Here is a 15,182-nt window from a genome sequence, read left to right as displayed (position 1 = left end):
TCAGCAAGCTGGAGATCATGTGCCCTATGTTATACTGCTGGTCACAAGAAACCCCCCAACTGTTCTTAGAACCCAGTTGGGGATAAATACCTCTAAAGTCGGATCATCATCGCTGATTCATGTAGCATAAAGCATTTTTCCCTCATGGTTCTTCTGATGCTTTCATACCCCACAGCTGATTTTAATTTAGCCGTATCGTCTCCTATATTCTGGAACGACGTCCGTACGTACGTAGTACGTACGTAGTGTGTGTGTGTGTGTGTGTGTGTGTGTGTGTGTGTGTGTGTGTGTGTGTGTGTGTGTGTGTGTGTACGCGTGTGCATGTGAGTGCATACACACACACACACAGAGCCAGATGCAACAATCTGCAAGCTGGCGGGGCTGTTGCACAAAAGCAAAATGGGTCACACCTTGACGAGGTGGGCCAGCTCAGCAAACTTGTTGAGGGCCGTCCGAAGCGACTTCGGTGCCACGCCTTCCTTCTGCGCACGTGGCAACCAGCAGGGAAATGGAACGAGATGAGCGGACAGTGAGATGCGGGAGACGGCGTTTAGAGCGAAGGTTGTGTTTTGGCACGTGTGCCTTTCCAATCGGTGATTCGGTCAGGCCAACAAACGGGAGAGCCGGAGAACACAGGCGGCACGACAAAGCATGGGCCAGCTTCCAAACCTTCTTGATGACTTTGAGGAGGGCCACTTGTAGGATGGGAAGATGAGCTTCCATCAGATTCTGTACAGCAGACACGAGAGAGACAAAGAAATGCACACACACACACGCACACAGCCAGAAACGCGTGTCAGCACATGAACAGCACCACACGATCTCTCGCTGCGTTAATGTACAAGGCGTGCTTACCCCAGCGCAGCATGGCGTTGGTGCTTGCGCATGTACCCGAAGCATACATATGCGCGCACGTGACCACGCACACAGAGTACTGATACACACACACACACGCACATACGCACACACACACGCACATACGCACACACACACGCACATACGCACACACACACACACGCACACGCACACACACGCACACACGCACACATACACATACATGCACCCAGCGACAGACGCACACAACCGCAGCGGACACAGGCGAGAAACGGGAATGAAAAAGGGGTGGCAGACCTTGATCGTGCGATTGAGACACTCGTCTGCTTGCAGACGGACATCGGAGTCAACATCCGCACATGCAATGAGCAAGCCTTCGATGGTCAGCTGCAACAAGCGTTTGAAGTCCTCGCCAGCTCTGCAGCAGGACACATGGTGTACACAGTGCAGCGCAAGACAACATGAGTCAGCCAGTATTTGACAACCTCGCGGACACAAGACATTGGGAAAGCATTTTAGAGCATCCAAAGCATCTCGCGGTAGAAGGCGTACTTGTTCTGTCGAGAGCACACGGCGTCAGACAAGCTGGTGCATGCCGCCATGCGCTCCGATTTCTTCGCTGGCGTGTCATGATTGGACGACTTTGGCGCAGTCTCCAGCAGCGTGTACAGCTTCCGCATGCGCTCGCTCATGGCTAGTGCTTGTAAGCTGCAGGTTCACCCACCACGAGACAAACAATGATCTACCCCTGTCACACTCTCAGCTGGCAACAAGGGCCACGGTGTTGACGCGACGGCAACCCAACTAAGTCCGCCGCCACACTACAACGGCCTGAGTGATGCGCTGTGCTGTTGTGGTGTGGGGGAGGGAAGGGAGAGCAACAACAGCAGCAGACAAATCGACTGGATATGGCCATGCGACAGCATAAATTGGAACCCAAATAAACCACTGACGTGATGATGACTGCGACAGCAGCGGCGTGTCGGCGGTTGGTGGGGCGGGCGGCCGTGGTGACCGGCGCTGGTGCTGGGATCGGAGCTGCCATTGCACGGCGGCTGGCAGAAGAAGGAGCAAGGGTTGCGGTTGTTGATCGCTGCGCCGCTTCCGCAGCACACACCGTCGACGCCATCCAGGTTCGGGGCGCGTGCGCTGTCTTGTGCAGTGCAGTGTGTGCAGTGGTACAGTGTGTGTGTGTGTGTGTGTACTCTGTGTACAGTGTGTATGTGTACACTGTGTACAGTGTGTGTGTGTGTGTGTGTGTGTGTGTGGCTGGACACCATTGGTGTGCTCGCCTGTGCTGATTTCATATCACTCCCACACATCCACGTTCAAACTCACACGCACGTCCTCAGAAAGCAAAAGGCGAAGCTGTGGCCATCACCGCTGACATGCGGGATGAAAGCAGCGTGATTGATGCAGTCAAGTCCAGCCAGGCATCCCTCAACGGCCTTGACATTGTGGTCCGTCAGTGCTGCGCACCTGCGTGGATCCCATCGTCGCTCATGCCACTGCTCACAGCGGCTGTTGCCATGCTCTCGTGCCACTCCACGACTCACTGCGCGCTGCACACGCACACATACACAAATGTGCTGCACACTCTCACACGCTCTAACTACACACACGCACATACACACCACAGGTGAACAACGCAGCGCAGTTCCACTTTGGGTCTTTGGAAGACACGACACTGGAAGACTGGCGTCGATTGCTGGAGACAAACGTCATTGGCTACGCCAACATGATCAAGCACGCTCTTCCCGCCCTCAGAGCCTCTCAACACGCCGCCGTCGTCAACATTGCATCCGTCAGCTCATGTGTGTTTGTTTGTGTGTTTGTTTGTTTGTATGTATGTTTGATTGTGTGTGTGTGTATGTGTATGTGTGTGTGTGTGTTTGTGTGTGTGTGTATGTGTGTGTGTGTGTGTGTGTGTGTGTGTGTGTGTGTGTGTGTGTGTGTGTGTGTAACGATGTCATTCACCTCCATGTCAATCTGTTCGTCGCACCTCGTCCTTGTGACATTGGTGTGCACATTTACCCACCACTCCTCACCACCACCACCACCACCACCATGATGCAGTTGTGGCACAGCCGCAGATGTTTGTCTATAATGCCAGCAAAGGCGGGGTGTTGCAGCTAACGCGGTGTCTTGCCATGGACCTTGCACCGGACACCATTCGCGTCAACGCCGTCTGCCCCGGCTCCATCCTCACCCCGGCAGCTTACAACCACATGGACAATCTTGGTGCGGACCGTGGATGCTGATGTTGGGGCTTGTGACATGCCTTACCAGTGTAGTCAAGTGCAGCGCAGTGCAGTGCTCTCGACACGATGGCACAAACGCACGACTTGCACTCCTCTCACACATGATTCGCTCGGCTTCCCTGCTTGCTCGCTTGCTTCATTGCTCGCTTGTTCTTGCCGCCGTCAGGTCTCGATCATGAAGAAGGCACGAAGGTACATGCACTCAAATTCAACACGGCCGCACGTGCTCTTGCCCTTGCTGCTGCGTGTATGTGATTGATGACATCACGTCCACCGACAGCACACCCACCTCTTCTTCGCGCACACATACACACACACACGCACACACACACGCACACACACACGCACGCACGCACGCATGCGCATGGCAGGAGTTTGCGAGCGCTGCGCTCATGAACCGGTCTGGACAGCCTGAGGAAGTGGCGAGTGTGGCTGCCTTCTTGGCATCCGATGATGCCAGCTTCATGACGGGCGCGCACATTGTCGTTGATGGCGGTGCAACGCTTGACTAGCCGCAAGCAATGAACCAAGACTGCATGCAAGAATCCTTGCATCTCCTCGTTACCTTTGCACCACGAGCATTGTGTACCATCTTTGTTTCGCGCCGTTGCTTTCCATTCTGAATGACACTCCGACTCCTCTCTGTGTGTGTGTGTGTTGATGATCAACATCCATGACCGCCATGAGGCTTTTCTTCTTTCTCGATGCTCCAGTGCGCAGTTGTTATTTCGCGCAAGCAGCTCTGATGATGTGGTGTTGCATGTTCTATGCGGTGTGAATGAATCACAGACATGCACTGACACAAGAAAGCAATCACCTCCCCAGGAGTGATGTGCCAACGAAATCGTGGTGGTAATGGATGCGAGGGCGTGGGGGAAAGCAAACTTGGGGAGAAAGGGTCAAGACGGCTTAGTGAAATGGAAATCCCCAAGAAGACGAAGAAGTGAACAAAAGAGAGGAGCGGCTTAAAACTGCCATCATGGCAGCTGACATGCACGACCAGCCAGCTTACAAGTGCATTGCGGGTATGAAACGTAACACGCGCCACGAGCCACGCCACCACACCACCACCCCTTTCAGATAAACTCGTTTGAGGGCGCGACAGCGATGTTGGGGATGGAAGGTGCTCGCGTCTGGATGCGTGGCGTGGCAAACGGATGCTTCAGGCACGTGCGCGTCTCCGCGTACAGCGACAGCTGTCGACTGCCACTCTCAATGACCTTGTTTGTGACCAGGCTCGCATACAGCTGCTCCACGGTGAGCCGTGGCAGTAGCATGCCCTCGTGCATGTCGTCGAGATAGAAGCGGTAGTCCGAGTCGGCGTTGTCGCGCGTGCCTTCCGGGTGAATTTCCAGCATGAGCTCGCCCAGCGTCATGGACGACGGCACATACGGCAGCTTGATGTCAATGTCACTGCCGTGCACCACGACCTCAAACATGGTGTCGGGCTTGGGTGGGGGTGGGAGCTGACGCGCCTGTGGCGCTGGCGATGCCGGCACTGGCTGCTGCTGATGCTGCGGCTGTGGCATGACTGTACACAAGAATGACAAGAATGACAAGAACAAAGGGTCACGGCGTATGCAGCATGAGATGACGAGTACGATAGGATTGGGGCAACACGACCAGGGCCCACGATGCAAACTTGCGTTGCACCTCGCACCCCCTTCACTTACAAGTACACTGAACAGCATTTCATACGCACACACGCACGCATACACACCAGTTCATGCATTGGCTTTGACTTACAGCCGTACGACGCTGGGCTGCGCGGGTCAGACCCGGCGTGTCCAAAAGCAATGCGCGGCGTCTGCGCTTCGCTCTCATAGTCGCTGGCATCTGGTGGTGCAAGCTGCATGCTCGAGCCAGCGCGGCCAAGCACAAAGAACGTCTTCATCTCGCCCTTGCCCTTCACGGGCACCGTGCCGCGTTTCAGAATGTTCCAATCATCCTTGTTGGGCAGCGCCTTGATGAACGCATAGCTCACCTTGATTTGTATAGTTACGTGTGTGTGTGTCATGTGCGTGCGCCAGTGTGTGTGTGTGTGTGTGTGCATATGCAGGAGTGAGTGCGTGTGCGTGTGTGTGTGTGTTTGTGTGTGGGAGTGGGGAACGACACACCAGCGAGCCATTATGTACGCATTGGTATGATGCGCAACACATCTCACCTGCACGGCACCGCCAACGCCAGTCGACTCCATGCGTGATGCCACGTTCACCGTGTCGCCAAACAGGCAGTAGCGCGGGCGCTCGCGGCCAACTGAACACATGGATGTTTCGTGGGCACGTGAGGTTGAAACTCCCGAGCAAATCAGATGCATACATATACATACACACATACAACGTCTGCTCAACCACCATACACGCCACAACAACAACAACAACAACAACAACAACAACAACAACAACAACAACAACAACAACAACAACAACAACAACAACAACAACAACGAGCGCATCATCATGACCACCACTACCAACACCAACACCACCAACACCAAACATCATCATCATCACCACCAAACATCACCAACACTACCCTCATCCTGATTGTCACCACCATCCAACGCACCGACTCCTGCCATGATGCGGCCGCTGTGCATGCCGACGCGAATGTTGATTGGCTCGCCGTCCATGGGACTGATGACCGTCTCAGCGGCTGCCACCATCTCCACAGCAAAGGCAGCAATCACGTCTGCGTGGCGTGGGTCTGCCTTGGGCAGGCCTGACGCAACCTACGGTGGGCATTGGTTGAAGGCACAAGCAGCGCGGATGCATGGATGCGGTGTGAGTTAGGGTCATGTACAAGACAGCAGCTACGACAGGTTTAGAGCCACGTCACGGCAAGTCCACGCATCGTGCATGCCCGCACCACACCCAGTGAACAACACACACACACACATATCACAAAAGCTGACGCCCGCGCACCCTACACAGTAGACAATCACACAACCCGCACACACACACACACACATGCGCACACCATGTATGCGTCGCCGATGGTTTCGACTTTGTACACGCCGTGCTTGGTGCACAGGGCATCAAACTTGGAGAAGAGCTCGTTCAGCATGTCCATCACCTGGCAATGTAACGAATGTGCGAGCGCAACCGAGTTGGAGAGCGGTGGCGGAAGACAGTGTGAGCGAGATTCGGTGCAGCGGAGTGTACGGACATGGCGCAGCAAACTGTACCAGGGTCCCATGACACGCGAACAACTGAACGTCCACATGAACAAATGTCCACATGAACAAATGTCCACATGTGCATCTATCCACACACACACACACACATATATACAAACACACAAACACACGCACCCAAACATACAGTTACACGTCCATACCTCGCGCACGGGGACGCTTGAGGAGATCTTGGTGAAGCTGACAATGTCCGAGAAGAGGATGCTGACGGCCTCGTAATGCTCGGGCTCGGGAATCTCGCCAGCCTTAAGCGCTTGTGCAACTTGCTGTGGAGGATCGGTGGAAGTGGTCGTGCCACGCACAGTGGTGAGTGTGGTGGGAGTCCACGCAGGAAATGAAGTGCACGCACTCGCGCGCACACATGCACACGCACACACACATGCACGCTCACGTATATGCACGCACGCTCACATACGCACACTCACACATGTATGCACGCACACGCACATAAAATTACACACACTCACATACACACGCACACACACATGCACGCTCACGCACACATTTGCACACTCACATACACACGCACACACTCATGCAATCGCCCCGCGACCCTCTCCAGCACACACACACACACACACACATACACGCATGTGACAGACCGTTGGGAGGATGCTGTGCAAGAGGCCGTCAACCCGCTCCTTCTCCTTGTCGAGATCCTCCATGGCCTTGTCGAGCGAAGCCGTCGTGTTTTGTAGCGTCTGCGCCATCAGCACCGTGGCAGACTGGTGCGCCGTGCTGATGACAAGCTCCCGCCCGTTGCTGTGGATGGGGATGTCTTCCAGACAGATGTCCAGCTTCTCCATCTCCTCCAGGCTGCTGATGGTTGGAATGCACAGGAACAGCATTGCGTCGTGCTCCGGGCTGAACACAAGCTCGCCCTTGAGAAACAGGCCGTCCTTGAGGATGGTGATGCCGGAAATCGGGTCCTTCCCGCCATCGTCAGGGAACACCCCCGGAAGCGCCGTATCGTCGTTCACACCACTCCCCTGCGCGCTCTTGTTCTTGTTCGCCTCCGCTGTATCGCTGTTGCTGCTACTGCTGCTTGTGCTGCTGCTGCCGGCGGACGTGCTCTGCGAAACAGAGTTGCCCCTGCGCCGCCGCGTTTGATTCGGCTTTGGCGTCGTGGCGCTGCCGGTGGTGCGCGCAGCAGCAGCAGCAAAGGGGCACCCGGAGGGCGGGGCTGTGCTGGCGTCGCTGCCAGGTGGAACGGCACACGCTTGCACGAGAAGCGGGCTGTGGTCAAACGACTCCAGCAGGCTGTCAAACCCAAGGCCGCGGATGTCTGGTCGCACCACGCGCATGAGGCGGAAGAAAGGCTGGCCAACACCACCGGCAGGCAGGCGCTCCTTCAGGCGGGGGCCGACGCTGGTGATGGTGAACGTGCGATCGAACGAGATATGCCAGGGGAACACCGAATCCACCATGGACGGCCCAAAAGTCAGCTGCCCGCTGATGGCGTGCGCCTTTTCCGAGTCAAAGTACTCCTTCTCTCCATAGCCCCTGTGGGTGACCGTGATATGTATGTGTGTGTGTGTGCATGTGGTTGATACAGTTAGCGTGCGCAGCGGAAGTGTGTGATGTGTTACGTAATGTGTGTGACGCAATGTGTGTCGGTGTGTGTGTGTGTGTGTGTGCTCCAAGTTCGTGCATAGTAGGTGCAATATGACAGGCATCACGAGCAACAACGGAAACGTCATCTCGATTCGCAGACAACGACGATTGAATCAGCAAGCAGAGCGTGCAAGGGCATGGCCAGGCAAGGGCGCATGGGAGCATCTGTTTGCTGAACGTACTCTGGCCCCATGAAGATGTGGAACACGTCGTGGTCGTGGTCCTGGCCCTTCTTCTTCACGTGCTTGAGCTCAATGTCGAGGCTGTACACCTTCTTGGCAATGTCCTTGAGCAAGGCGATGGCATAGGGGTAGATGCCCATGCGCGACGAATAGTAGTGCAGCAAGAGTGAGCCATCCTTCTGCCTGTGCGGCTTGAAGGAAGGCCCCTTCATGGACGGGTACGCGTTCACGATGTTCAAGTGCATCGAGTCCAGATGCAGCAGCAGCTCGTAGAAGTTGTCTCCAAGACTGTTTGTATGCGTTGCGTGTGTGTGTGTGTGTGTGTGTGTGTGTGTGTGTGTGTGTGTGTGTGTGTGTGTGTGTGTGCGTTGCGTGTGTGTGTGTGTGTGTGTGTGTGTGCGTAGGTATGTGTGGTGTGACATGTTGGTGGTGAAATCTACCACCTGCATTAATGGATGCGTGTCATTACCCATGCTGAAAGAAGGCAGGACAAGGAAAGTGGCGCACCTTTGGACGAGGGGCAGGTAGCCCTTCTCCACGAGCACGCCGACCTGGAAGAAACCAATCTGAGACAGGCACTCCTCCGCGTCGATGCCAAGCACCTTTGTGTGGTTGTCAAGGTCCCAAGGTGCACAGAGGGAGGGTGAAGAAAGTGAGCAGCCATACCAGTCTGGTGGTAGGTCCGGTGGAGGGCATGTGGAACAGCCGCGAGGGAGAGTGCAAAGGCGAGTGCAATGTGCTGTGGTGGCAGCTGAGCGGCGCGGCTCAAGGGTTCAGCATGATTGTCTTGAGATTGCTCGAATACCTTTGCGGCTGAGACGACCATGTTGAGGGTGTGCTCGTCCGAGTATGCATGGTGGAAGTTGACTGCGGTGTGCGTGACGTTGGCCTCCCTGCGAATGAGGTCAAGCTTCTCCTTGCCATCTGGGAGAGACAGCACGTAGGCGTTAAGTGCCTCTTCCACAAACCCGTACCTGACAAGCACCGAGCAATGGAAAGCCACCGTAAGCAATGGAGCCAGGGTCAATGAGAGAGAGAGAGTATGTGTGTGCGTGTGAGAGTGAGAGAGTGTGTGTGTGTGTGAGAGAGAGTGAGAGAGTGTGTGTGTGTGTGAGAGAGAGAGTGTGTGTGTGTGTGCGAGAGAGAGAGAGAAGGGGGTGGTGATTGTTCGTTGGTACCACGCTTTGCAGCGTGAGGGGAAGGCAGTGAGCATGGTGTGTGAGCATGGAATGGGTGTCGTGGTTGTGTAGAGGGTGATGATCTTTCGTGACGACCCATGACATCCACAAGCTCATGATACTCTGGTTTCGACCTTCAAAGCTTCAACGAGCCTCCAACCATCACCAAACGAGCAGACCAGAGGCATGCTTGGCGAGGGGGTGGGGGATGATGGTGGTCTTACATGGTGGTGGATCACTTGCTGCTGAGCTTGTGGAGAAGCCCGAGAGTTGTGGGGGGGGGTGCGAAGGGGACGCTGTGCGCAAGTGTGTGAGCTGGAGGATTTGCAGGGGAAGCGTATCGTGGAGAAGGAGGAGGTGATGCAAAACAAACAGTTCAGATCTGCGCCTTGTCTCCTTGTGTGGTGTGGAATCGCGAGGAAAAAATGCTCATCGCAGGGTGTGCGTCGAGGCGGCACAACAACAGAGGACGTGAACCGACAACACAACAACGGAACATCGGCCTACACCGACACGAGACCAGGGAAGGAATGCTTCCAAGGCTGCGCTCATGAACACCGAGCGCTTGCACCACCACCCTCTCATGAAGGTGAAGTGCAACAATCGTTCAAAACAAGACAACTCTAACTTCAGCCATCAAATTGTTGTGGCGTGTAGCTGACGTGCAGCTGCTTGGGGTGACGTGCAGCCTTGTGTTTTGCCCGAGCCTGACACGGCAACTTTTATTGCGCCCACGTTTCATGAAGCGGTCGAAACGTTTGGGCCTCGACATGTGTTGATGTCATCGGAGCCTCGCACTGGCGAATGTGGCGAATCGTAGGTTGCCGTCCCTTTTATGCTGTCGCATTCAAAATCAGCGTCCGCCCGTGTTTGTTGTTGTCTTGGCGGCTGTGTGTGTTGTGACGGACGACGATGAGCCACTCGCTGTCGCAGCACAATCGCAAGGCGGCGAAACCGTCGCCGCTCGCGCACAGCTCGGCGGACGTACCGCCTTCACACCGCCACAGCATCAATGCGCCCCAACAGGCCAGGTCGCAGCAGCCACAGCACAACAGCAAAGGAAGGAATCGCGCACACGCCAGCGATGACACCAGCAGCCATGCTTCCTCCAGCCACACCACAACACAATCACAACACCAATCACAGCAATCACAGCAAGCACAACAGCCCCAACAACCCATGCACAGCCAGCACAGCCAGCAGCTACAACAAGAAGAGCAACAAGAACCTTTGGTGGACATAAACAGCGATCCCACCACTCCCCTATTGTCGCACACCGATAACCACCAGCACCAGCAGCACCAGTCCCATCGGCGCTCCAAGAGCCTGCGGCAGGGCACGTTCACGACCGAAAGCAATGATGTCGTTGAGTGGGTTGACACCACCCAGCATGGTTCTGGGGAGGAGGGCCCAGTCAGCTCTGTGCGGTTTGCCCTGCGCATCACCGCGCTCTCCATCCTCTGCGTTCTCTTTGGCATCTCAAACAACGTGACCTTCTTTGAGATGGGTCAGCGTATGAAGGACTACCCGGTCTTCCTGCTCTACTTCACCACCATGGCCTATACCTTCCTGTACTTTGTCTGGGCGGTGTTCAACGCGATTTTCCTGGCCGATCGCACAGAGTCCCTACCCAAGTATCTCCTTGGCGCTTCATACCAGCGCTTGGTGCGTGTGCGTATTTGGCTGTGTGTTCATGTGTGTATTTGACTGTGCGTGCATGTGTATGTGTGTGCGGTTGGTCGCTTTGGTGCTTGGTTGGTTGTTGGTTGGTTGGTTGCCTTCATGTTGTGTTCTTACTCACTTTCGCTGCAATATGCATTGATGACCCCGGTTCAGTTTGCATGGCTTGGCTTCTGGCTGACTGTGAACGGTCTCCTCAGCCAGTTTTCAGACCCTCACGTTGACGGAAACCTCCAGTCCGTGTTGTATCAGGTGAACACCCGCACATGCGTGCTGTATCGCTGGCATGGCACTCGCACACCACGATCTGCGCTCCTCTGAAACACACACACACACAATTTTTTTTCGCTCTCTCTCACCCACCCTCCCCGCACACACACACACACACACACACACACACACACACACACACACACACACACACACACACACACACACACACACACACACACGTTTTTCTTTGCTCTCTCTCACCCACCCTCCCCGCATACACCTACCCCCCCCACACACTCACACACTGACAGTTGACGCTGCCTGCGACGGGCACCCTGGCGTACTTCATGCTGCGCGAGCGATTCAGCCTGCTGAACCTGGTTGGCTCTGCGCTTGTGCTCGGCGGATGCCTCATGGTGGCCCTGCCACCCCTCCTCAAAGAAGAAGACGTGAGTTACCACCAAGCACGCCTGTTTCCCTTACCGAGGTTGCTCACACAACAACTGCACCATTATGCGTAGCTCGTGCTTCCTTCGGATCGACACACACGTACACGTGCACACCATCACACTGGTTCACTCACACGCACACACACACACACCATCTCACTGTTTCACTCACACGCACAAACACACGCACATACTCACATACTCACTTCCTCACACCCATACACGCTGGAACAGTCACACAGCAGCAACAGGACGACGACAGTAGCACCAAGTATACCGCCAGCAGTTGGCGTGGGTGGCGATGATACGGCATCAGCGGACGGTGGCGCTGAATGGGTGCGTCGATGATGGTCGATGTGTCCAAAGTTGTCACGCGCGTTGGATCACTTGGTGCTGCTGCTGCATGTGCGTGTGTGTGTGTGTGTGTGTGTGTGTGTGTGTGTGTGTGTGTGTGTGTGTGTGTGTGTGTGTGTGTGTGTGTGTGTGTGTGCGTGCGTGTGTGTGTGTGTACTTCCCTCTGTGTTTTCACATATCATCTCATGGTTGTTTGGCGTCCTCACACACAACCCTCCCCCCAAACACACCACACCACTGCATGGACAGATCTGGATCATTGTGTTTGCGCTGTCGGTCATCCCCAACGGCGTGTGTGCGGTCATCCAGGAATCGCTGTTTCGCGACCATTCGCACGTGGACACTGTTCTCCTCCTCTTTTGGTCCAACTTCTACACCCTCTTTGGCTACGCCCTCGCCCTTCCCCTCACCATGCTGCCCTACCTCGGCCACCAGGTCAGCCGCGTCGCGGGTGTGTTTGTGTTTGTGTGTTTGTGTGTGTGTGTGTGTGTGTGTGTGTGTGTGTGTGTGTGTGTGTGTGTGTGTGTGTGTGTGTGTGTGTGCGACTCCCTGTGCGCGTGTATATGTTCGAGTACATGTACACCTACGTGTGCGCGTATATGTGCATGCACGTGAGGATTTCCAAGCCCGCACCACACACACCAGTCACTCTCACGTCCTCTCCATTCACAACACCCCCTCCCCAATCCCTGCAACACACATTCACCACCACCGTTGTTGTCGCTGGCAGACGGCCAAAGGTATTGCTCGCCACGAGCGCGACGCCTTCCGCTGTCTCACTGGCTCATCCCCACTCCCGCCAGGCTGCGAACAGGTGCAGTTGTGGGGTTGATCATGTGGTTGTGTTCGTGTTTGTATTTGTGGGTGTGGTTGTGTCTTGAGTGGTTGTGTGGTGCGTCTTGGGTCATGTGATAATGTTCACGCGTGTCTGTGTGTCGTGTGCACTCATGCGAAACTTTTGACTGCTTCTTGTTGCCACCACCAGGATGCATTTGTTCCCGTCCTTGCCTTTGTCGTCTCCTACATGGGCTTCTTCTACTTCCTCGCACAGCTTGTTAAAGAGGTGCGCCCGCGAGTGTGAATGTGTGTGTGTGTTTGTGTCTGAGAGAGAGAAAGTGTGTGTGTGTGTGTTGTGAGAGAGACAGAGAGAGAGTGTGTGTGTGTGTGCGTGAGTGAGTGGATGAGTGTGCCTGTGTGTGAGTGAGTGAGGAGTGCTTCCCATCCCAGCGCAAATGACATCGCACAAACACACGCACGCACTACCTCACACACCCCATTCACCCCCCCCCACAATCCTCCCTTCCCCGCACAGGTTGGGGCGGTGTTTGAGTCGCTGGTGAACGGCGTGGTGACGCCTGCGAGTGCGATTGCATTTGGGATGCGGTGGCTTGTCAAATCCGACACAGAGCCGCTGACGGGGTGGGTCATATCTGCCAGCGTCATCGTGCCCCTCGGCGTGCTGCTGTACAAGGCCGACGAGCTCAAGACGTACGATCAGCACAGACGAGGCGGGGCGAGGAAGAAGTGGGGTGGATGGATGAGGTGTCAGGGAGCGGGTGCGTAGGAATAGGGGCCGTCATGTAGTAGACATGTGCGGTGTATTCAGTGCTGATCTGTGCTCTGTGCACCCCACATTCACACACACACTCACATGGCAAGCACGCTCACTGCATACGATGGTACATGTGTGTGGGTCGCTCCTTGTCTCTGCCGCTCTATCTGTCTGTCTGTCTTCCTGTCTGTCTGTCTGTCTGCCTGTCTGCCTGTCTGTCTGTCTGCCTATCTGCCTGTCTCTGTCTCTCTCCACGCATCTCCCCGCCCCCTCCAATCTCTGTCTCTGTGTCTCTGTCCAGGTATTTGGGGTTTGGAAGCGAAGGTCAAGAGCTGCAGACCGTGCACACGCACAAAGGAGGGCGTGGCAGCACCAGCAGCAGCAGCAGCAGCAGCGGCGGCGGCGCAGCAGATGCCGGCTTTGACGTTGGCATTGTGCCCGTTACAGACTACCTCGAAAGCGGCACGCATGGCCATCACGATGGCGACGACAACACGCCGCTGCTCTCTGGCCAGCGGACGGGGACCGGGTCTGTATCTGCGCCGCGGTCGCGTCGACTGTCACCGGCGTCATCCCCGCTTCTGCCACTGCGGTTTGGCCACAGCACGGTGGCGACGCTGCAGGCTGCGCTGATGGTGGACAGCCAGTCGGAGGCGGCCAGGCGCAGGTCACGCTCCTTCTCCAGGTAGATGCCACCTCGCCAGGGGACATGCGAACGCGTGTGAGAGGGCGTGTAAAGGTGTGAATGACAGGAGATGTGTACATGTACGTGTGTGTGTGTGTGTGTGTTGGCCGGACAGAGGACATGCGAGGATGTGATGTGAGAGAAGATGTGTGCACTTGTGCGTGTATGTAAAACACGAAACAAATGGACACGGGTGTTTCGGTTGTTGTCATTCCATCTGTCTGTATTAGTCCTTTCTTAGCTTTCCCTTTCCCTTTTGGTCTGCGTGCGTTGCACCCATTAAACGACCCCAAAGCAGACATCAATGACTTGCTGTGGGTGCTGACTCGTGATGACTGTGTGTACCTGTGACATGTGACATGACAACATGTGACAGGACAGTGAATGGTCATGTGGATGGATGGATGGCAGAACGCAACGCATCCCAACAAAACAAAAAAGAGCGCGAGCAAAAACACACAAGCAACAACGCACGACCACAACAGGACAACAGGAGAGACAAGATGCAAGTCGTGGTGCTTGTGGTGATGATGGTGATGGTGTTGGAGGCACCATGTGCGACGATGGCACAGCAGACAGGACATGCTGTGTGTTCAGTGGAAGACCACCTCCACCACAACCACGAAGTGAAGTGCTCATACGAGCACATTGAGCGAGTGCGCGCAACGAATCACATGGCACTGGTCATCGACGTTGGTCGAGCAGCAACCACTTTCCACGTCCTCGACATCCAAACTGAAGGGTGCGTGTGCATGTGTCGTGTGTGTGTGTGTGTGTGCTAGTGTCGTGTGTGATGGTGTGCATGTGTCGTGTGTGATGGTGTCGTGTGTGATTGTGTGTGTGTGTGTCGTGTGTAAGTGAGAGAGAGTGTGTGTGTGTCAGTCTGATGTCTGGTTTCGTGTGCTTGTTGAAGCTGTCACATCACACATGTAATGCGGACACTGTCCTGCTCACTGCCAAACGTGTTGTTGTGTTGCGCTTGCT

The 15,182-nt window shown here is 55.4% G+C and overlaps 5 protein-coding genes across 5 annotated transcripts in view; 3 read left to right on the top strand and 2 right to left on the bottom strand.

The window, feature by feature from the left end:
• Positions 1-1,756, bottom strand: part of PTSG_00669 (uncharacterized protein) — a 17,332-nt gene extending 15,576 nt beyond the window's left edge. The window contains exons 1-4 of the mRNA XM_004998080.1: positions 1,387-1,756; positions 1,132-1,252; positions 670-729; positions 411-482 (exon numbers count right to left, since the gene is read on the bottom strand). Coding sequence (XP_004998137.1) covers positions 411-482; positions 670-729; positions 1,132-1,252; positions 1,387-1,526 — 393 coding nt within the window. The 5' untranslated portion in view covers positions 1,527-1,756. The remainder of the gene's footprint in view (positions 1-410; positions 483-669; positions 730-1,131; positions 1,253-1,386) is intronic.
• A 16-nt stretch (positions 1,757-1,772) lies between these two features.
• PTSG_00668 (uncharacterized protein) lies at positions 1,773-3,920 on the top strand. The gene is made up of 6 exons (XM_004998079.1): positions 1,773-1,967; positions 2,187-2,294; positions 2,474-2,648; positions 2,911-3,075; positions 3,262-3,287; positions 3,467-3,920. Exons 1-6 carry the CDS (start codon positions 1,791-1,793, stop codon positions 3,605-3,607), a joined length of 792 nt encoding a protein of 263 aa, XP_004998136.1. The 5' UTR covers positions 1,773-1,790; the 3' UTR covers positions 3,608-3,920.
• Positions 3,783-9,953, bottom strand: PTSG_00667 (uncharacterized protein). The gene is made up of 11 exons (XM_004998078.1): positions 9,490-9,953; positions 8,893-9,061; positions 8,595-8,689; positions 8,088-8,375; positions 6,894-7,794; positions 6,435-6,557; positions 6,075-6,170; positions 5,664-5,826; positions 5,260-5,351; positions 4,842-5,079; positions 3,783-4,626 (listed from the first exon to the last, which is right to left on the bottom strand). Coding segments are annotated over exons 1-11 (2,622 nt in total). The 5' UTR covers positions 9,492-9,953; the 3' UTR covers positions 3,783-4,171.
• A 154-nt stretch (positions 9,954-10,107) lies between these two features.
• On the top strand, positions 10,108-14,497 carry PTSG_00666 (uncharacterized protein). The gene is made up of 9 exons (XM_004998077.1): positions 10,108-10,930; positions 11,102-11,197; positions 11,470-11,607; positions 11,842-11,943; positions 12,211-12,396; positions 12,692-12,775; positions 12,947-13,024; positions 13,274-13,449; positions 13,815-14,497. Exons 1-9 carry the CDS (start codon positions 10,178-10,180, stop codon positions 14,200-14,202), a joined length of 2,001 nt encoding a protein of 666 aa, XP_004998134.1. The 5' UTR covers positions 10,108-10,177; the 3' UTR covers positions 14,203-14,497.
• A 149-nt stretch (positions 14,498-14,646) lies between these two features.
• PTSG_11626 (uncharacterized protein) overlaps positions 14,647-15,182 on the top strand; it is a 4,991-nt gene continuing 4,455 nt past the window's right edge. The window contains exon 1 of the mRNA XM_004998076.1: positions 14,647-14,940. Within this exon, the coding sequence (XP_004998133.1) occupies positions 14,702-14,940 (239 nt within the window). The 5' untranslated portion in view covers positions 14,647-14,701. The remainder of the gene's footprint in view (positions 14,941-15,182) is intronic.

This window comes from Salpingoeca rosetta (genome assembly GCF_000188695.1).
Source record: "Salpingoeca rosetta unplaced genomic scaffold supercont1.2, whole genome shotgun sequence".
In the NCBI taxonomy this organism is placed as follows: Eukaryota; class Choanoflagellata; order Craspedida; family Salpingoecidae; genus Salpingoeca; species Salpingoeca rosetta.
The sequence above is the reverse complement of the archived record's forward strand: the minus strand, read 5'-3'. Positions and strand labels throughout refer to the sequence as shown.